This window comes from Mycetomoellerius zeteki, unplaced genomic scaffold, assembly GCF_001594055.1.
Source record: "Mycetomoellerius zeteki isolate Tzet28-1 unplaced genomic scaffold, Tzet1.0 scaffold135, whole genome shotgun sequence".
Lineage (NCBI taxonomy): Eukaryota > Metazoa > Arthropoda > Insecta > Hymenoptera > Formicidae > Mycetomoellerius > Mycetomoellerius zeteki.
The window spans coordinates 631,969-644,805 of record NW_017256287.1 but is presented as its reverse complement, the minus strand read 5'-3'; the positions used below and the strand labels follow the sequence as shown (position 1 = coordinate 644,805).

General features: G+C 38.9%; 1 protein-coding gene across 1 annotated transcript in view; it reads right to left on the bottom strand.

Annotated features, from left to right (window-relative positions):
• LOC108731721 (uncharacterized) overlaps positions 1-12,837 on the bottom strand; it is a 324,356-nt gene that overhangs the window by 15,414 nt on the left and 296,105 nt on the right. The window contains 5 exon segments of the mRNA XM_018462205.1: positions 76-261; positions 263-875; positions 2,382-2,540; positions 4,199-4,239; positions 4,580-4,652. Coding sequence (XP_018317707.1) covers positions 76-261; positions 263-875; positions 2,382-2,540; positions 4,199-4,239; positions 4,580-4,652 — 1,072 coding nt within the window.

Below are 12,837 nucleotides of genomic sequence, written 5' to 3'. Positions count from 1 at the left end.
TGCTGCTGCTGCTGCTGCTGCTGCTGTTGCTGAGACGGAATAGATGCGCAAGACTGCGTATCGTATCTCTCGTATGTCGCAGTAGTACCGGGATCATAGGGTCGATGATTGGCTGCACTGACTACCGCATTCTCGTAGCCTCTACCAGCTATGTCGTTAGAATACGTCACTACTGGTCGTGCGATGTTGCTGGTACCAGGATGCATGTACGCTCTCGCGTGTTCGGCTGATCTATGATGATAAAGCTCTTCTGTGGTGGTCCGCGGCCGCTGCTGCGGCCATCATGGCGCTAGGTTCGTAAGGAGACCTTTGGGACATTTGATGGCTCATCCTGGTATCTTCCACCATCGTCATCGGATAGGCGACGGGCTGCATTGGCAGTACATGATGTGTCGGATGCTGACTAGGATGATGGATTGTCGCTCCTATGGATGGTCTCGAACCCATCGCGTCCATAGATGACATGGATGAGGAATTTGAATCTTGGCTCATGTAAGAATCATATGTTTGTCGTACTGCAGGAGGCGGTGGTGGTGGAGGCGAATTCACTCTGCAAGACGCAGCATCCTCCGTCTTGGGGACCAACAATTCACCCGTATTTTGATTCCTCATAGATAATGTGTTGCAGCAACTGCTGCTAAGAGTCATATTCTCCGTCTTGGGCACCTTCGCGGGACGCGACGTGCTGTTGTCCTCCGGCGTTTTCGGAGGTTTCACATTAATTCCAGCGTTCTTCGTTGAATAGTAATCGTAGGTCAAACTGTTTAGTACGGGTTTCGTGTCTTGCGTTGCGGAACCGTACTGCGAATAGCTCTTCGTGTCCATTGAAGGGGGTAACAGATTCGTGCTGATGTATTCCGGTGGTATTCCCGGCACTATCACAGGAGATTGCGTATTTAGTAAATTTTGCATAAAGACGTAACGAAGTGCGTGAACTAAAGAATTGTATAAAATAAAAAATATCGTAATGAAAAATGTTTGTAAATTTTTATTTTACTCTTGTTTATTAATTATTATAAGAAGTACTATAACTATCGTTAGTACCAGGTAGTTTTAAACAGCATGTATGTGATTATCGGTTGGTAACATATTTACAATGGCCCAGTTTAAGAAGATAAAAGCTTAATAAATTTTTGTTCTCGATAATATATGTGGTGCATAATATTCTATTTCTATAATCTTTGAATATTGCCCAAAAATTATCAATTTTTTATGTATACATATATGATATCTGTAAAATGGTATAGTCCATTTTATATATATTATATAGAGATTATATATAAAATTTTTGAAATTATTTTGTGTGTGTGTGTGTGTGTGTGTGTGTGTGTGTGCTGTGCGCGCGCGCGTCTAACTGGATCATTGAAGAGTGTCTTTGAGTCGAATTAGAATCTACGTAAAAATTCAAATATAAATCTAACTCAACACCTACAGAAAATATTTCTATATTCAATGTTATTACTCCTCGATCTAGAATAAAATAAGATCGATATAATGCCAATCATATTTATTCCTCCGAGAAGAATATTTTATTCTTAAATAAAAAATTCTAAAATCTAGAATAAAGATATCCTTGATGCTCTCTATCCTATTAATTTTCTTAATAGAAGAATTTAGGTTAGACACAATATTCTTCATTTAATATTAAATACCGATCTAAAGGAAATGTCTTATTCTATTCTTGCGGAAAGAAGTTTGCAGAATGTTAGAATCTTATATTTTTCGGCAACAAAAAACTGGGCTCGGCCGGAACTCGAAATTTCGGATCGCTGCCATAATGCTATAGCATCACGTATATAACATTGGATAGACTTCTAAACGTAACAATATATAAACCCGAATTTATATTTGTTATATTTGTCTCAAGATAAGATGTCGATCTTATTTTATTCGAGGGAGTATTAAGAATAAAAATCGTTGATTTAAATCTTGATATAGTTATAATTTTATACTGTATATAGTTGAGCTAAGATTAAGTACGTCAACAATTTTTTTTCTCAGTATTAGAAATCCTTTCTGAGAGTGATGGGAGTGAAAACAATTATAAAATTATTTCAACTATCAACGATATTTTGTAATCAATATGCAATTCATAATTCTCTACATTTCTACCAGTAAACGCAAATATATAAAATCGTATGAAAAATTCGGAGCAGGTTTATCATTGCAATTTTATCGCAGTAAAAGCATGCAATCAAGACACGCGCAAACGCAATAAATTGCGAAAGAAACGCAAGATACACGTTTTGGGCACAAAATTATAAGCCTCATCTTATTCGTAGCATTTAAGCGTTAATCTCGTCGCGTGGACGCAGCAATGAGATTCTCGTGTCCGAGGTATTGCGGACACGCACGGTGAAGAGTCCTGCATACCTCCTTACCTTGAACCTTTTGTCGTGCTTCGCGTGCGGCCTGCTTATTGGCCGCGGCAATGGGACATCCGGACAGGCTCCTATGTGTGTTCCGATTGGAGCTGACATGACCACGACCGTTGCAACCAGGCGTCGGGCATTTCAATATGGTCTCATGCATCGCCAGAACTGCGAGAACCCAGAGACACGTGGCGTGGTTACAGACACACGTTCTTGGCACGTTCGTACATACGCGCGTACACACAATTAGAGAGAAAGAGAGACGCGGCGCACACGCACGCGGCAGATGTGATAAGATATCGTTAAGGCGAGCTGCCTTTATGCATTGAGTATAATTATCCGCGTTGGGCACCGAGAAGATACGAGAAAGGGAGAGACAGTCCTGAACGCGACAAGTGTGTCATTTTCGAATTACGAAACGGACCCGAATAGAAGAGAAAGAAAGAAAGAGAATTCCGCACGTTTGGTATACGTTTATAAAATGGAGGAAACGAAAAAATAAAGTAAAGTAGTCGGAAAATGAAGAAAAGATGGAGTATACGGCGTCACACCATGTGTGGAACGCAAATTAACAATACAATTAAGTATACGGAGCGGGTAGAGAGAAACACAAGTAAAGACAATTAATTAATCGATAGAAAATTATAACACAACACTTGCAATCTGTGTGAGGTAGTGTGCTACGTCGATGAAAACGAGGGTTGTTCGTCGTACGCGTGCGATCGAGCGAACAAACACAAACGCTCAGGCTCGAGATGCTTGGGAGATCCTGCATTCTCGACGAAGGTGTCGAGGGGACAAGCTTGTCACAAATAGAAATAAAAATTATGTGATTGTATGCACATATTTGCATTACGCGTAGTCGACTGAACGTTGCGCTCTATGCGCGACGGCTCGATTTGTCATTTAAGAGAGAGAGAGAGAGAGAGAGAGAGAGAGAGAGAGAGGGGGGAATGGAATCTCTGTTGTTACGGAAACTCGCACATCGATGAAAAGCTGGATGATCCGTATAATTCTTTGCGTAATTATACTCAATCGCACAAGTGTCCTCCGTGTGTAAAGTGTCCGACGTGTGCGCATACGCCGGGCCCATCGCGCCGCCCGTGTCTCGAGTTCTCCAGAGGGTTCATAGGCACGACCAGTATCAACCAAGTTCGAGAGTGTGGTGATATAATTCTCTACTATATATAATGAACTACGAACAGAACGGAGAATAATAAAATGAAAAGGAACGCAATAAATAAAGCTCTCTACCCCGCAAAGGAAAAGCGCAAAGAATATACAACAGACAGATATACACGCACACGCACACGCACACACACAGCACGCATATACGCGACGCGTGCACCGCGCTCATCGCTGAAAAATAACTATTTTCTCTTTCTAATTTGACTTCGTGTATCGAAGATACAATTTTTGTTGCGTTTAATGAGGCGAGGAAGCATGGAAATGGAACAATGGCCTTTTGTGGATGACGAGGCTGATCGAGAATGGTTTTGGAGAAAAAGCGAACCAAATTAGAGATAGAACATTCCAGTTGTATCCCAAAAACAAACATTATTTAAAAAATACGTATGATATTTGGAAGATGTATGTTAGATATTTATTGGAATGATCACAATTAAAAATTTTTAAATAAATTTAAATTACATTTATTTACATTGATAAGGTTGACTAATTACGAAATTTCTTTGAAATTTAAATAACCCACAACAATGATTCATTCTTCACTTCCTTGCTTCGTTAAGAAAAAGACACTCTCGCAAAAAGAAGATGCACTATCTAGCTACAATAAGAAGTAATTAGTTTAATAGAAGAGTACTTACTCTCTGGAGTTAATTTATCCTTCTGTGGACATCCAGAAAGGCTGTAAGCAGAGAAACTGTTTAACAACGTTTAAGATTAATAGGATTTAAGCTTTTAAATATATTTAATTTTTCTCTTAAGAGATATGCGAAGCACATATTAAAATTGAGAAAAATTTCTTTCAGTCTTTATTTCTGTTTTTTTGTGTGTGTGTGTTCGCAACGTGTGCATATTTATTATTTCAGCAGTACATAGAATTCACTGTGCTGATCGCGAATTGGCAATATATTGATATCTGTTTCTATATAACACCTCGCTCGATTCTCCACGTAAAACCGCGTAGGTGTGTAATCGGCCATGGCTGAGTGCGGAGCACAGGTTAATTACCGATAATTGCTTACCTGCGGTGGTGAGAGTAGAGTCCGGTCACGTGACCCTGCCCCGTGCAGCCTGGGGTCGGGCACTTGTTGCCCTCTGCAACAAATCAAATCGCCACGCAGAGCCCGATGTTAGTCTATTAAATGCCATTTCAGATATTCATGAGATACGATGTACACTAGTTTTTAGCCGTGCATAGCGATTAAGCTTATACGGTAGCTCTATATAAGGCTTACTCCAATCTAGGCTTAAGCTAATTAAATTTTTAATACGTAAGTACGCAAAGTGTATTACTCAGATATTGTCTCTTTAAAATAAATCAAAGTCACACAATTTATTTATCAACTTATTATAATCAAAATATCCCCATAAAAAAGCGATGCGAGTCGAAATTTTTTGAATTTCGTATTATGTACGAACTGTGTTCTAAATATTTCGGCTTTCAATCAGGAAAAGTAATACAAGTTGAATTCCAATAAAAAAAAATTGAAAATAGTAAAAGTAAATCAAAATGAGTATAGTATAATGTTAACTTATGTTTAATATTGCTACACAAATATAATTAATTTTAAAATACAATTTTCTTTCTTCTTTTCTAAACAATTTTATATTTTTTACTTGTATCACTTTCTTTGAGGGGATGCAATAACATTTCCAAACAACATTCCATAGGAATATGTAGATCTACATAGGAAATAGAGAATGGAAATTGAGCACTACATATAATTGCTAATTGATGCAAATGGAGGTGTAATGAATTTTAAGTCAAATGTTAAGAAACTGAGAATGTGATAGAGGAAATGTTGCATTTTGATATTAACCATATATTATACGATAACACCGAGCGCTCGGCATTACTCTGTCTCTGCAATGCGTTATTTCTGCATCGAAATTGATGATCCCGACACAAACGGACAGTAATTCTGAATAAATTGGATATTTACACTGTCGACGAGTGTTGTTTCGCGGTAGGAACGTGTCGACCGGAATACGGCGTCAGCTTAATACGCATTAATGCTTTGTTATTGCATTTGGTTTCATAATCTTGCACTTGCGACCAATTGACGTACGCAATCTGCTTTTTCCGTTGGGCGTATACGTCGAATATTTTAAGCGGCGACAGTATCGTAATGTAAAGGCTTTACAGAGTCTTTCGTTTTAGATAAGAAACTTTACACCAGCACTGTATTTATGAAATGTCTTCTAAATATCAAGAATACTATATGGAAAAAACAATATTGTTTGATAAACATTGTTTGATAAATAATAATAATATTGTTTTATAAATAAAGTAATTTATAATTAATATAGCTGTATATCTAAAGAGATATTGATTAACTATTGTATCATAAGCATGAAAATACGTGATAAGAAATGGGAGAACATTGGAAAGTACATGAAAAATAATATGGTGTTTCGGTATGCTTGCACGGTACCGCTAGCGACGTGAGCAGTTGAATGGAAATTAACTATTGAATGGCTGACAGCCGACGTGTCCGACATCGTCGCGTAGTTTCATTCTGCACATCGAACCAGAATATAGCTTACTCCCCGTTTGCCAATATATCACGTTATCCTTCATAGAGAACGTTGAACAGCCAAGGCGAAAGACTGCGAGCAAGTATGGCGAGACACGTCTATTTTATATTAAAATCTTATTTGTAAAAATTTCGTCCCCCTCTTTCGATTAAAATTACTTGAATTAAAGTAAATTATATGTAATTATTTTATAAATGTAATAAGCAGAAATAATATTGATATAATATATCGTTTTCATTAAGGTAAACTAGGATATTATGGCCGTACAGAAAAGATAGCCATAGGCTGTAATTTTTTCAATAATTGCTAAATAGAGCATTTTTGTAGTCATTCTAAAAGCTTATGACCATCTTCTCCGTATGGCCATCTTATTCGAGTTTACTCTATATCTTGCGCAATAATTTTTAAAATAATTATTTCATATGTTCAAATCAATGCGTCAAAATTTGACATATAATTTGATAATATGAAGAAATTCAGGATTAACGTGCCTGAATTCTGAAAACTTGCATTTGTATAGCATTTAGTTATGTTTTATTTTTTTACTATTATTAATTACAAAGTAAATAAATGTTTAAAGATAAATATACATTTTAAATATATTGTATATTCAAAATACAAAAATGTTGCTTGTATATGATTTTTCACGTTTCGTAATAACAACTTATAATAAATATTATGCTCTTAATCTCTTTGTTTGCAACAACCTTTAGAGATATATTTTGGAAAGAGATTCCAAAAAATTTTTGTACGGTTTTGTCGGGTGTGCATGCTATTTAGTAGCATTTTTCAGGATGAGTTTCCCCAATCCTGTGGCGAGAGGCCCCAAGTGAAAGTTGAAAGGACGGTCCAGAAGGGTGGAAATGGCCTTGCGTGTGGTCAGCCTGGATCTCGTCGCACGAGTTACGCATTTGTGAATAGCCTCTGGGATTTCTCTGTCCCGTGACTAAGCCTTCGGGATTAGCACGGGGTATGTGGCCGGCCTACAACTGTCCGCGAAACAAAGAACAGATAGATACCTCATTCCGTGCGACAGAACGAAACTTGCAGCGATCGGGGAAAAAGTTTCGTCACGTGATATTTCGTTCCTCCTATCTATCTATTATTTTCCGTATCATTTGCTATTCGTCAGTATTATTCGACCGAGTAAGAAGAAAATCTCAGTCTCGATAATAGTTTGTGGATTTTTGCTCGCGAATTGCAAATATCTCCATTTGTGAGTGAGTTGTCGCAGAGAGAAAGACATGCACGATACGATGCTTTTCGTCAGGGTTTATTTAAAGACACACAATCCTTACCATTAGAGATCTGCATTAGCTGATAATACGCGTCAGAAATTTCTAAATTTTTTCGAGAGTTTTTTAAGTCCTTTCTTGCGACACGAAAGTATGACCGATGCCAGACGGGCATGCCCAAACGACCAATTGTACCATCTGTCGTGCGCTAGTTCTAACTTAATAGTGGGTATAGTGCACGTCACGTATGATTGCGTTCATATTCTCGAGGCGGCCTCGCGTGACCAAACAATTACAGGTTTCTAGTGCACTGCAGGTACCTGAGAAGTACCAATCGGTTAATATGAGACCCATCGGCAAGGTTCTCTTTATTTCAATCGTGAACGATAAATGTAACTAAAGGTTTCTATCTAATCGTTAGACAGTGTAATCATCTTTCAGTGGCTGAAAGTTATATCAGGTACTACTATGTTCCATTCACATGCTATAGCTTCCATAAGAGACATCCATTTAATAACAATTTGTTCCTAATCATTGGACTCATTATTTTCATAAAGCTTTCATAAGACATTTTACACCAAGCATTTTTAATTTTTTTATAACTATGTTACGTCAGACCGTAAACTAATAATAATCATATAAAGTAATAATAATAATTACACAGTGCAATAAAATTGCAAAAAGAAATAAATATCCATAACAGTTTATGATTATAAATATAGATCTTTAGATTTTAATTTAAATTTTTCTATCGATTCATAAAGTCGAAAGAATGCCATTTTATGCGAGATCATTTGTATGCCAGACGTCATTACAGATATATTGTGATCGCGACAGAACATAGATAGGTTTATCACGCGTGTTGGAGGATTTGAAAAGGGACTTGGAAGGAACCTCTTAAGAGAAGGCCAGCTTTAGTTGACGGGGGTTCTCCTGAAGTGAGCGCACTTTTATAAACTTTGTCGTGTACTAATCCTCCGCTCGGGCCTGATCCCTTAGCCAACTACGTCGGAGCTGGCCAATCGAGTGCCGTGACGCCGAGAAACTTCATCAGGTCGTCATTTCGCGTTTCAGGAGAGCGAGAATCGACGGGAAGGATGGATGGAGAAAGAAAAGTCGATCCCTACTTAGGTGTTCGCCTTTTTCTTAAGACGAGCGGCACATCCACCCCCCTTCCCATAAATTGGATTACGATACGTGACGTCATTAGCGGTATGCTTTATTTGCAGACCACGATGCTCCCCGAGTTCCGAAGTTGAACGGCACATGCCGTCGGAATTGTTCGAAGCCCCGCGTAATTTCTTGAAAAGAAGCTTCGTGGATTAATTTTGTTTCGAAATCAGAGTTTCTCAGAGATTAAAGTCGAAGAATGTTCGATTGTATCTTTCGAGTAAAAATGGATCTACAGTAGTGAAAAACGCGAAAGGGGCATCAACTTAACGCGTCACGAATCTAAATTCGCAATAGAGGAAATCGATGTTATTTTTACTTCTAGGAAGGATCGCTGAAGCTTCCTGATTTTTAATTAGTGCCGGGTAAAAAAAGATTTACCGGATAACCGAGGGCGAGCGGTTGCCCTTGTAGGATTAATAAATTAGTCGTAAGGTTTTAAACCGACTACGTCGGTGGCTAAACTCGGGATTGAAAGGAAAAAGCGAGAGAAAACGAGAGAGAGAGAGGGAGAACGAAAGAGAAAAAAACGAGCGAAGGGGCAGATAATGGTTCCGGTCAACAAAATGAATACCGACACGCGCTGTTCTTTCCGGATGTCTGAATAGACTTGTAACGAGTCGGTCAGACCTGCCTTCGTTCCTACCTTTCTCCTATCTTCTCTCGTTCTTTCTCATCATCTCCTCTCTCTTTGTTTCCCCTTAGATCTTATCCTCTTCTTCTCTTTCCCTACAACGGTGCCGTAATGGAGCAACGAGAATCGGTGGGAAGAGAGAAAAAAGCGGGATCACAAGGGGTGAGAACGAGGACGCCGGTCACCGAGGGTGAGTCCGTGGTCGCGTTGTAATTGTGTTATTTTGTAGCCATTTCACATGAGGGTCCGCGGAAGGGGTAGACGTGTATATAAACACCGGGATTGTTTTATTCGTCCAGCTTGCGCGACACGCGCCGAGACTTTCGTTCGGCGTCGCGAAAAATCATCGCCGTCGTCAAGATAATCGGGGAGAATTGAGCGCCCGCTATAGTCGCTAATTATTAATTCGCCGTCAAAAGTCGTTAATCAGCGCAATTGAGTATTCACGTGTAATGGATGAATATTCACGCGAGCCCCAGAACGGAAGTGCACGTTGATAATAAATAATGCCTACGTTTCATACTCTAGATTATAAATTGGATTTACTTGTACGTTTGCTTGAAATTTTCGTATTTTCAGTATACTTTAGCTTCGTCGGTGATCAATTACTATTTTGCTAGATAAAGAGAGATGCGAAAAGATGTAATTAATACGATTGAAATTTATAATACTTTACTGTGAACACGGTATACGAACAACTTGAATAATATTCGATGCATTAATATTTAAGAATACATCTTATCACTGTTATTTATGTAGTTAATTGCATGGTACAACTTCATATTTTCAAAGAACGAAAAAAATAGATGTATCGCATGTTGTGAGCACGGTTGCCAGATCTTTAGATTTCGACTGGAGACTCCAGTTTTCGGGACCAATCTCCAGTTTCCAGCAGACGGGAAAATCTCCAGTTTTTCGCTCGCGTGGGGTATTTATTAATTGCATATTTAAATTACGTGGAAAATAAGAAGAAAGTCTGTGATTATGTTCGCAGTTTATCTTATTTTATGAATAATAAAAAAGTTTGTAATTGTGTTCATACTGTATGTATAAATCTTGTAATAATAATAAGGTCTCTGTGATTGTGTTGATACTTTATGTTGGTCAAATATTAATAACGAAAAGAAAGTCTATAACAGTGGTCGCAAAACACGAATTAAACTCTGCGCCTTTTTCTTTTTTTTTTTTTTTTTTAATGAAATAATCGGCCGGTCTCCAGTCGAAATATGAAATCTCCAGCGCACGGACCTTTGGGCCCCAGCCGTACAGTATTCGTGATCTGACAATCGTGGTTGTGAGGTGTCCTTGCGAATGCAAGATACCTATTGGTGCATGCGACTATACGACGTTGTCTCTTGCTTTTACAACATTATCTTGTGATAAGCATAACAACAAGTTCTTGACAGAATAGCGCAATATGTTTTGAAATAAACTTCAATTAACGGCAAAAATAAATGCTCATTTCACAGCGTGCGGTGTGAGCATTAGCGACAATAGTCCTGCAGTATATGTAAATTTAATTGCATAAGATTGTAAGTGGTTTTAAATAGAAATCTCCAGTAGAGAGGAGGAGGGGAGAGAGAGAAAGAAGGAGAGAGAAAGAGAGAGAAGGAGAGAGAAGGGGGGGGGAGAGAGGGAGAGAGACTCGATATAAAATTGCACGATCGTACGGGATACCCGGGATACCTGATGCGTGTAATATAGTCCTCCGGCACTTTCCCGCGTTAAATCGCATGCCGGATACGTTGGATAAGGAAAAGATCGGAGGTTCTAAAAAAAGAGAACAGCATGAGGAACAATCACAAAGTAGGTATTTACACACGGAGGCGCGCGGCACCCTTAAAGGGAGGGTAGAGCCCTCGCGCGCGAGTAAAGGTCCTTTTTATGCGTGCGGTCGCAAAGGCAGCGTAAAATTGAGTTACAGGGCAGTTTATTTTTTTATTAGCCGACTCGACCTCGTCGTGCGCGCGCGGCCGGTCTTTCTCGACGCGGAAAGGGTAGTTTTTGCGGCCGACGGATTTCCCGATAGCGGTTTTATGGCGTGTCAACACGCCCTTACACGCGCCTGCATGTGAGCGTGTGGCGAATAAAAAAAACAGCGCACGCGATCGTCACGCTAAATCGAAGAGATCAAGAGCAACTCTGAGCGAGAGAGAAAGAGGAAAATGCAAAGCAAAAAAGAGAGAAGGAAGATAGATTTTCGATTAGAACCTTAACTTGACCGACTCTGTACGGCTGTATCGCCGTCACGCTGATAAGTGCGCGCTTAATCGAGCCCATTTATCACGTCGCGTAATTTTATTTGAGATTTTGCAACGAACAAACTATTTTAGTTTCTCAATACATATACTCGATATGTGTATAAGCCTACATAAACAGTTGAGATTTTAAAGATTTTTTATTTTTGAAAATTATCACAGTTATTTATCCAATTAATTCTTCATGCGTTCGTTGCATGAAAGACGTGAAATCAAACGCGAGAGATTGAATTCTTGAAAGCGATCATCTTCGCAGCCACCGGCCGGAGAAAACGTTAAGGGGATAATGAGGACAGGCAGCCAGGCACAGGGTGGTAATAAGGTGGCTTGGAGCGGCTGGGATGCTAGTCACGTTTCCAGCCGCTGACAGCTGCGGCTTATACGTATGACGTGGTATCAACCCCAAATTTCCCCGACTAGACACGTCGTGTCTTCGCTGCCCTAAGACCCTGGAATGCACTCGAGCCTCCACCTGTCACACTATGGCGAATGTACAGTATGACGCGCGAGGTTTGACTCTTTGAGTTTTCTCGGAAGAAAGATCGCACGACTCATCATCCTTCTCTCTATTACATTTATCACGTCTACCCACCGAATCAAATCAATTTTATCGATCATTTATTAACTTAAAGGCATTTAAGTATGATTAAAGCACTATTACTTTCGAAAGTAATCTAGTACATTTTCTCTCTCTCTCTCTCTCTCTCTCTCTCTCTCTCTCTCTCTTTCTGTTAATTTAAAATATATTTCCTTAAATCCAGAACATTTTAGATAATAAAAAAAAAACGAATAAGAGAGTAACGATGAGAGCATGTATGGAATGGCTGTATCATAGGACACAGAGAATAATTTTGCTCGAAGAGACCTTGATTTCAGCATTTGAGTCATCACCCCTCGCTTCGTAATTATTGATTTTCCGTGCTGCCCTAACTCCCCTAACTTTGTAAAGAGCAAGACAGAGAAAGCGAGAGAGAAAGACAGAGATAAAGAGAGAAAGGGAGAAGAACAGCGTAACCAAGAGAGTCGAAAATGCCTTTTGTCCCCTCTCGTAATACGTATAACGCACGAGCGGTAACCCTACCACGACTTACGATTACTATCTCCATCTATAATTTAAAGAGTTCCAATTTTTATGCGCACATTTGTATTCCGCGTAAATTTCAAAACACCATTAATCTTTTGATATCTTTTTAAAGTGCGGTACATCTTAATCTTGAAGCTATGTTATTTATATTTGCTTCCCCCTATATACGTAATGTATATATTTTCTTTATAAGACTACTGACGCACATCAACATATATAAAATAGTGGTATGCAAGGAAAAATATATCGTCGTAGCGACATCTTCCATGTATAATTTAGTAAAAATTGTCCACATTAGAATCAACCACGAGATAATCAAATATCTTCCGTTTCGAAGAAATAATATAGTATTTAGAAAGCC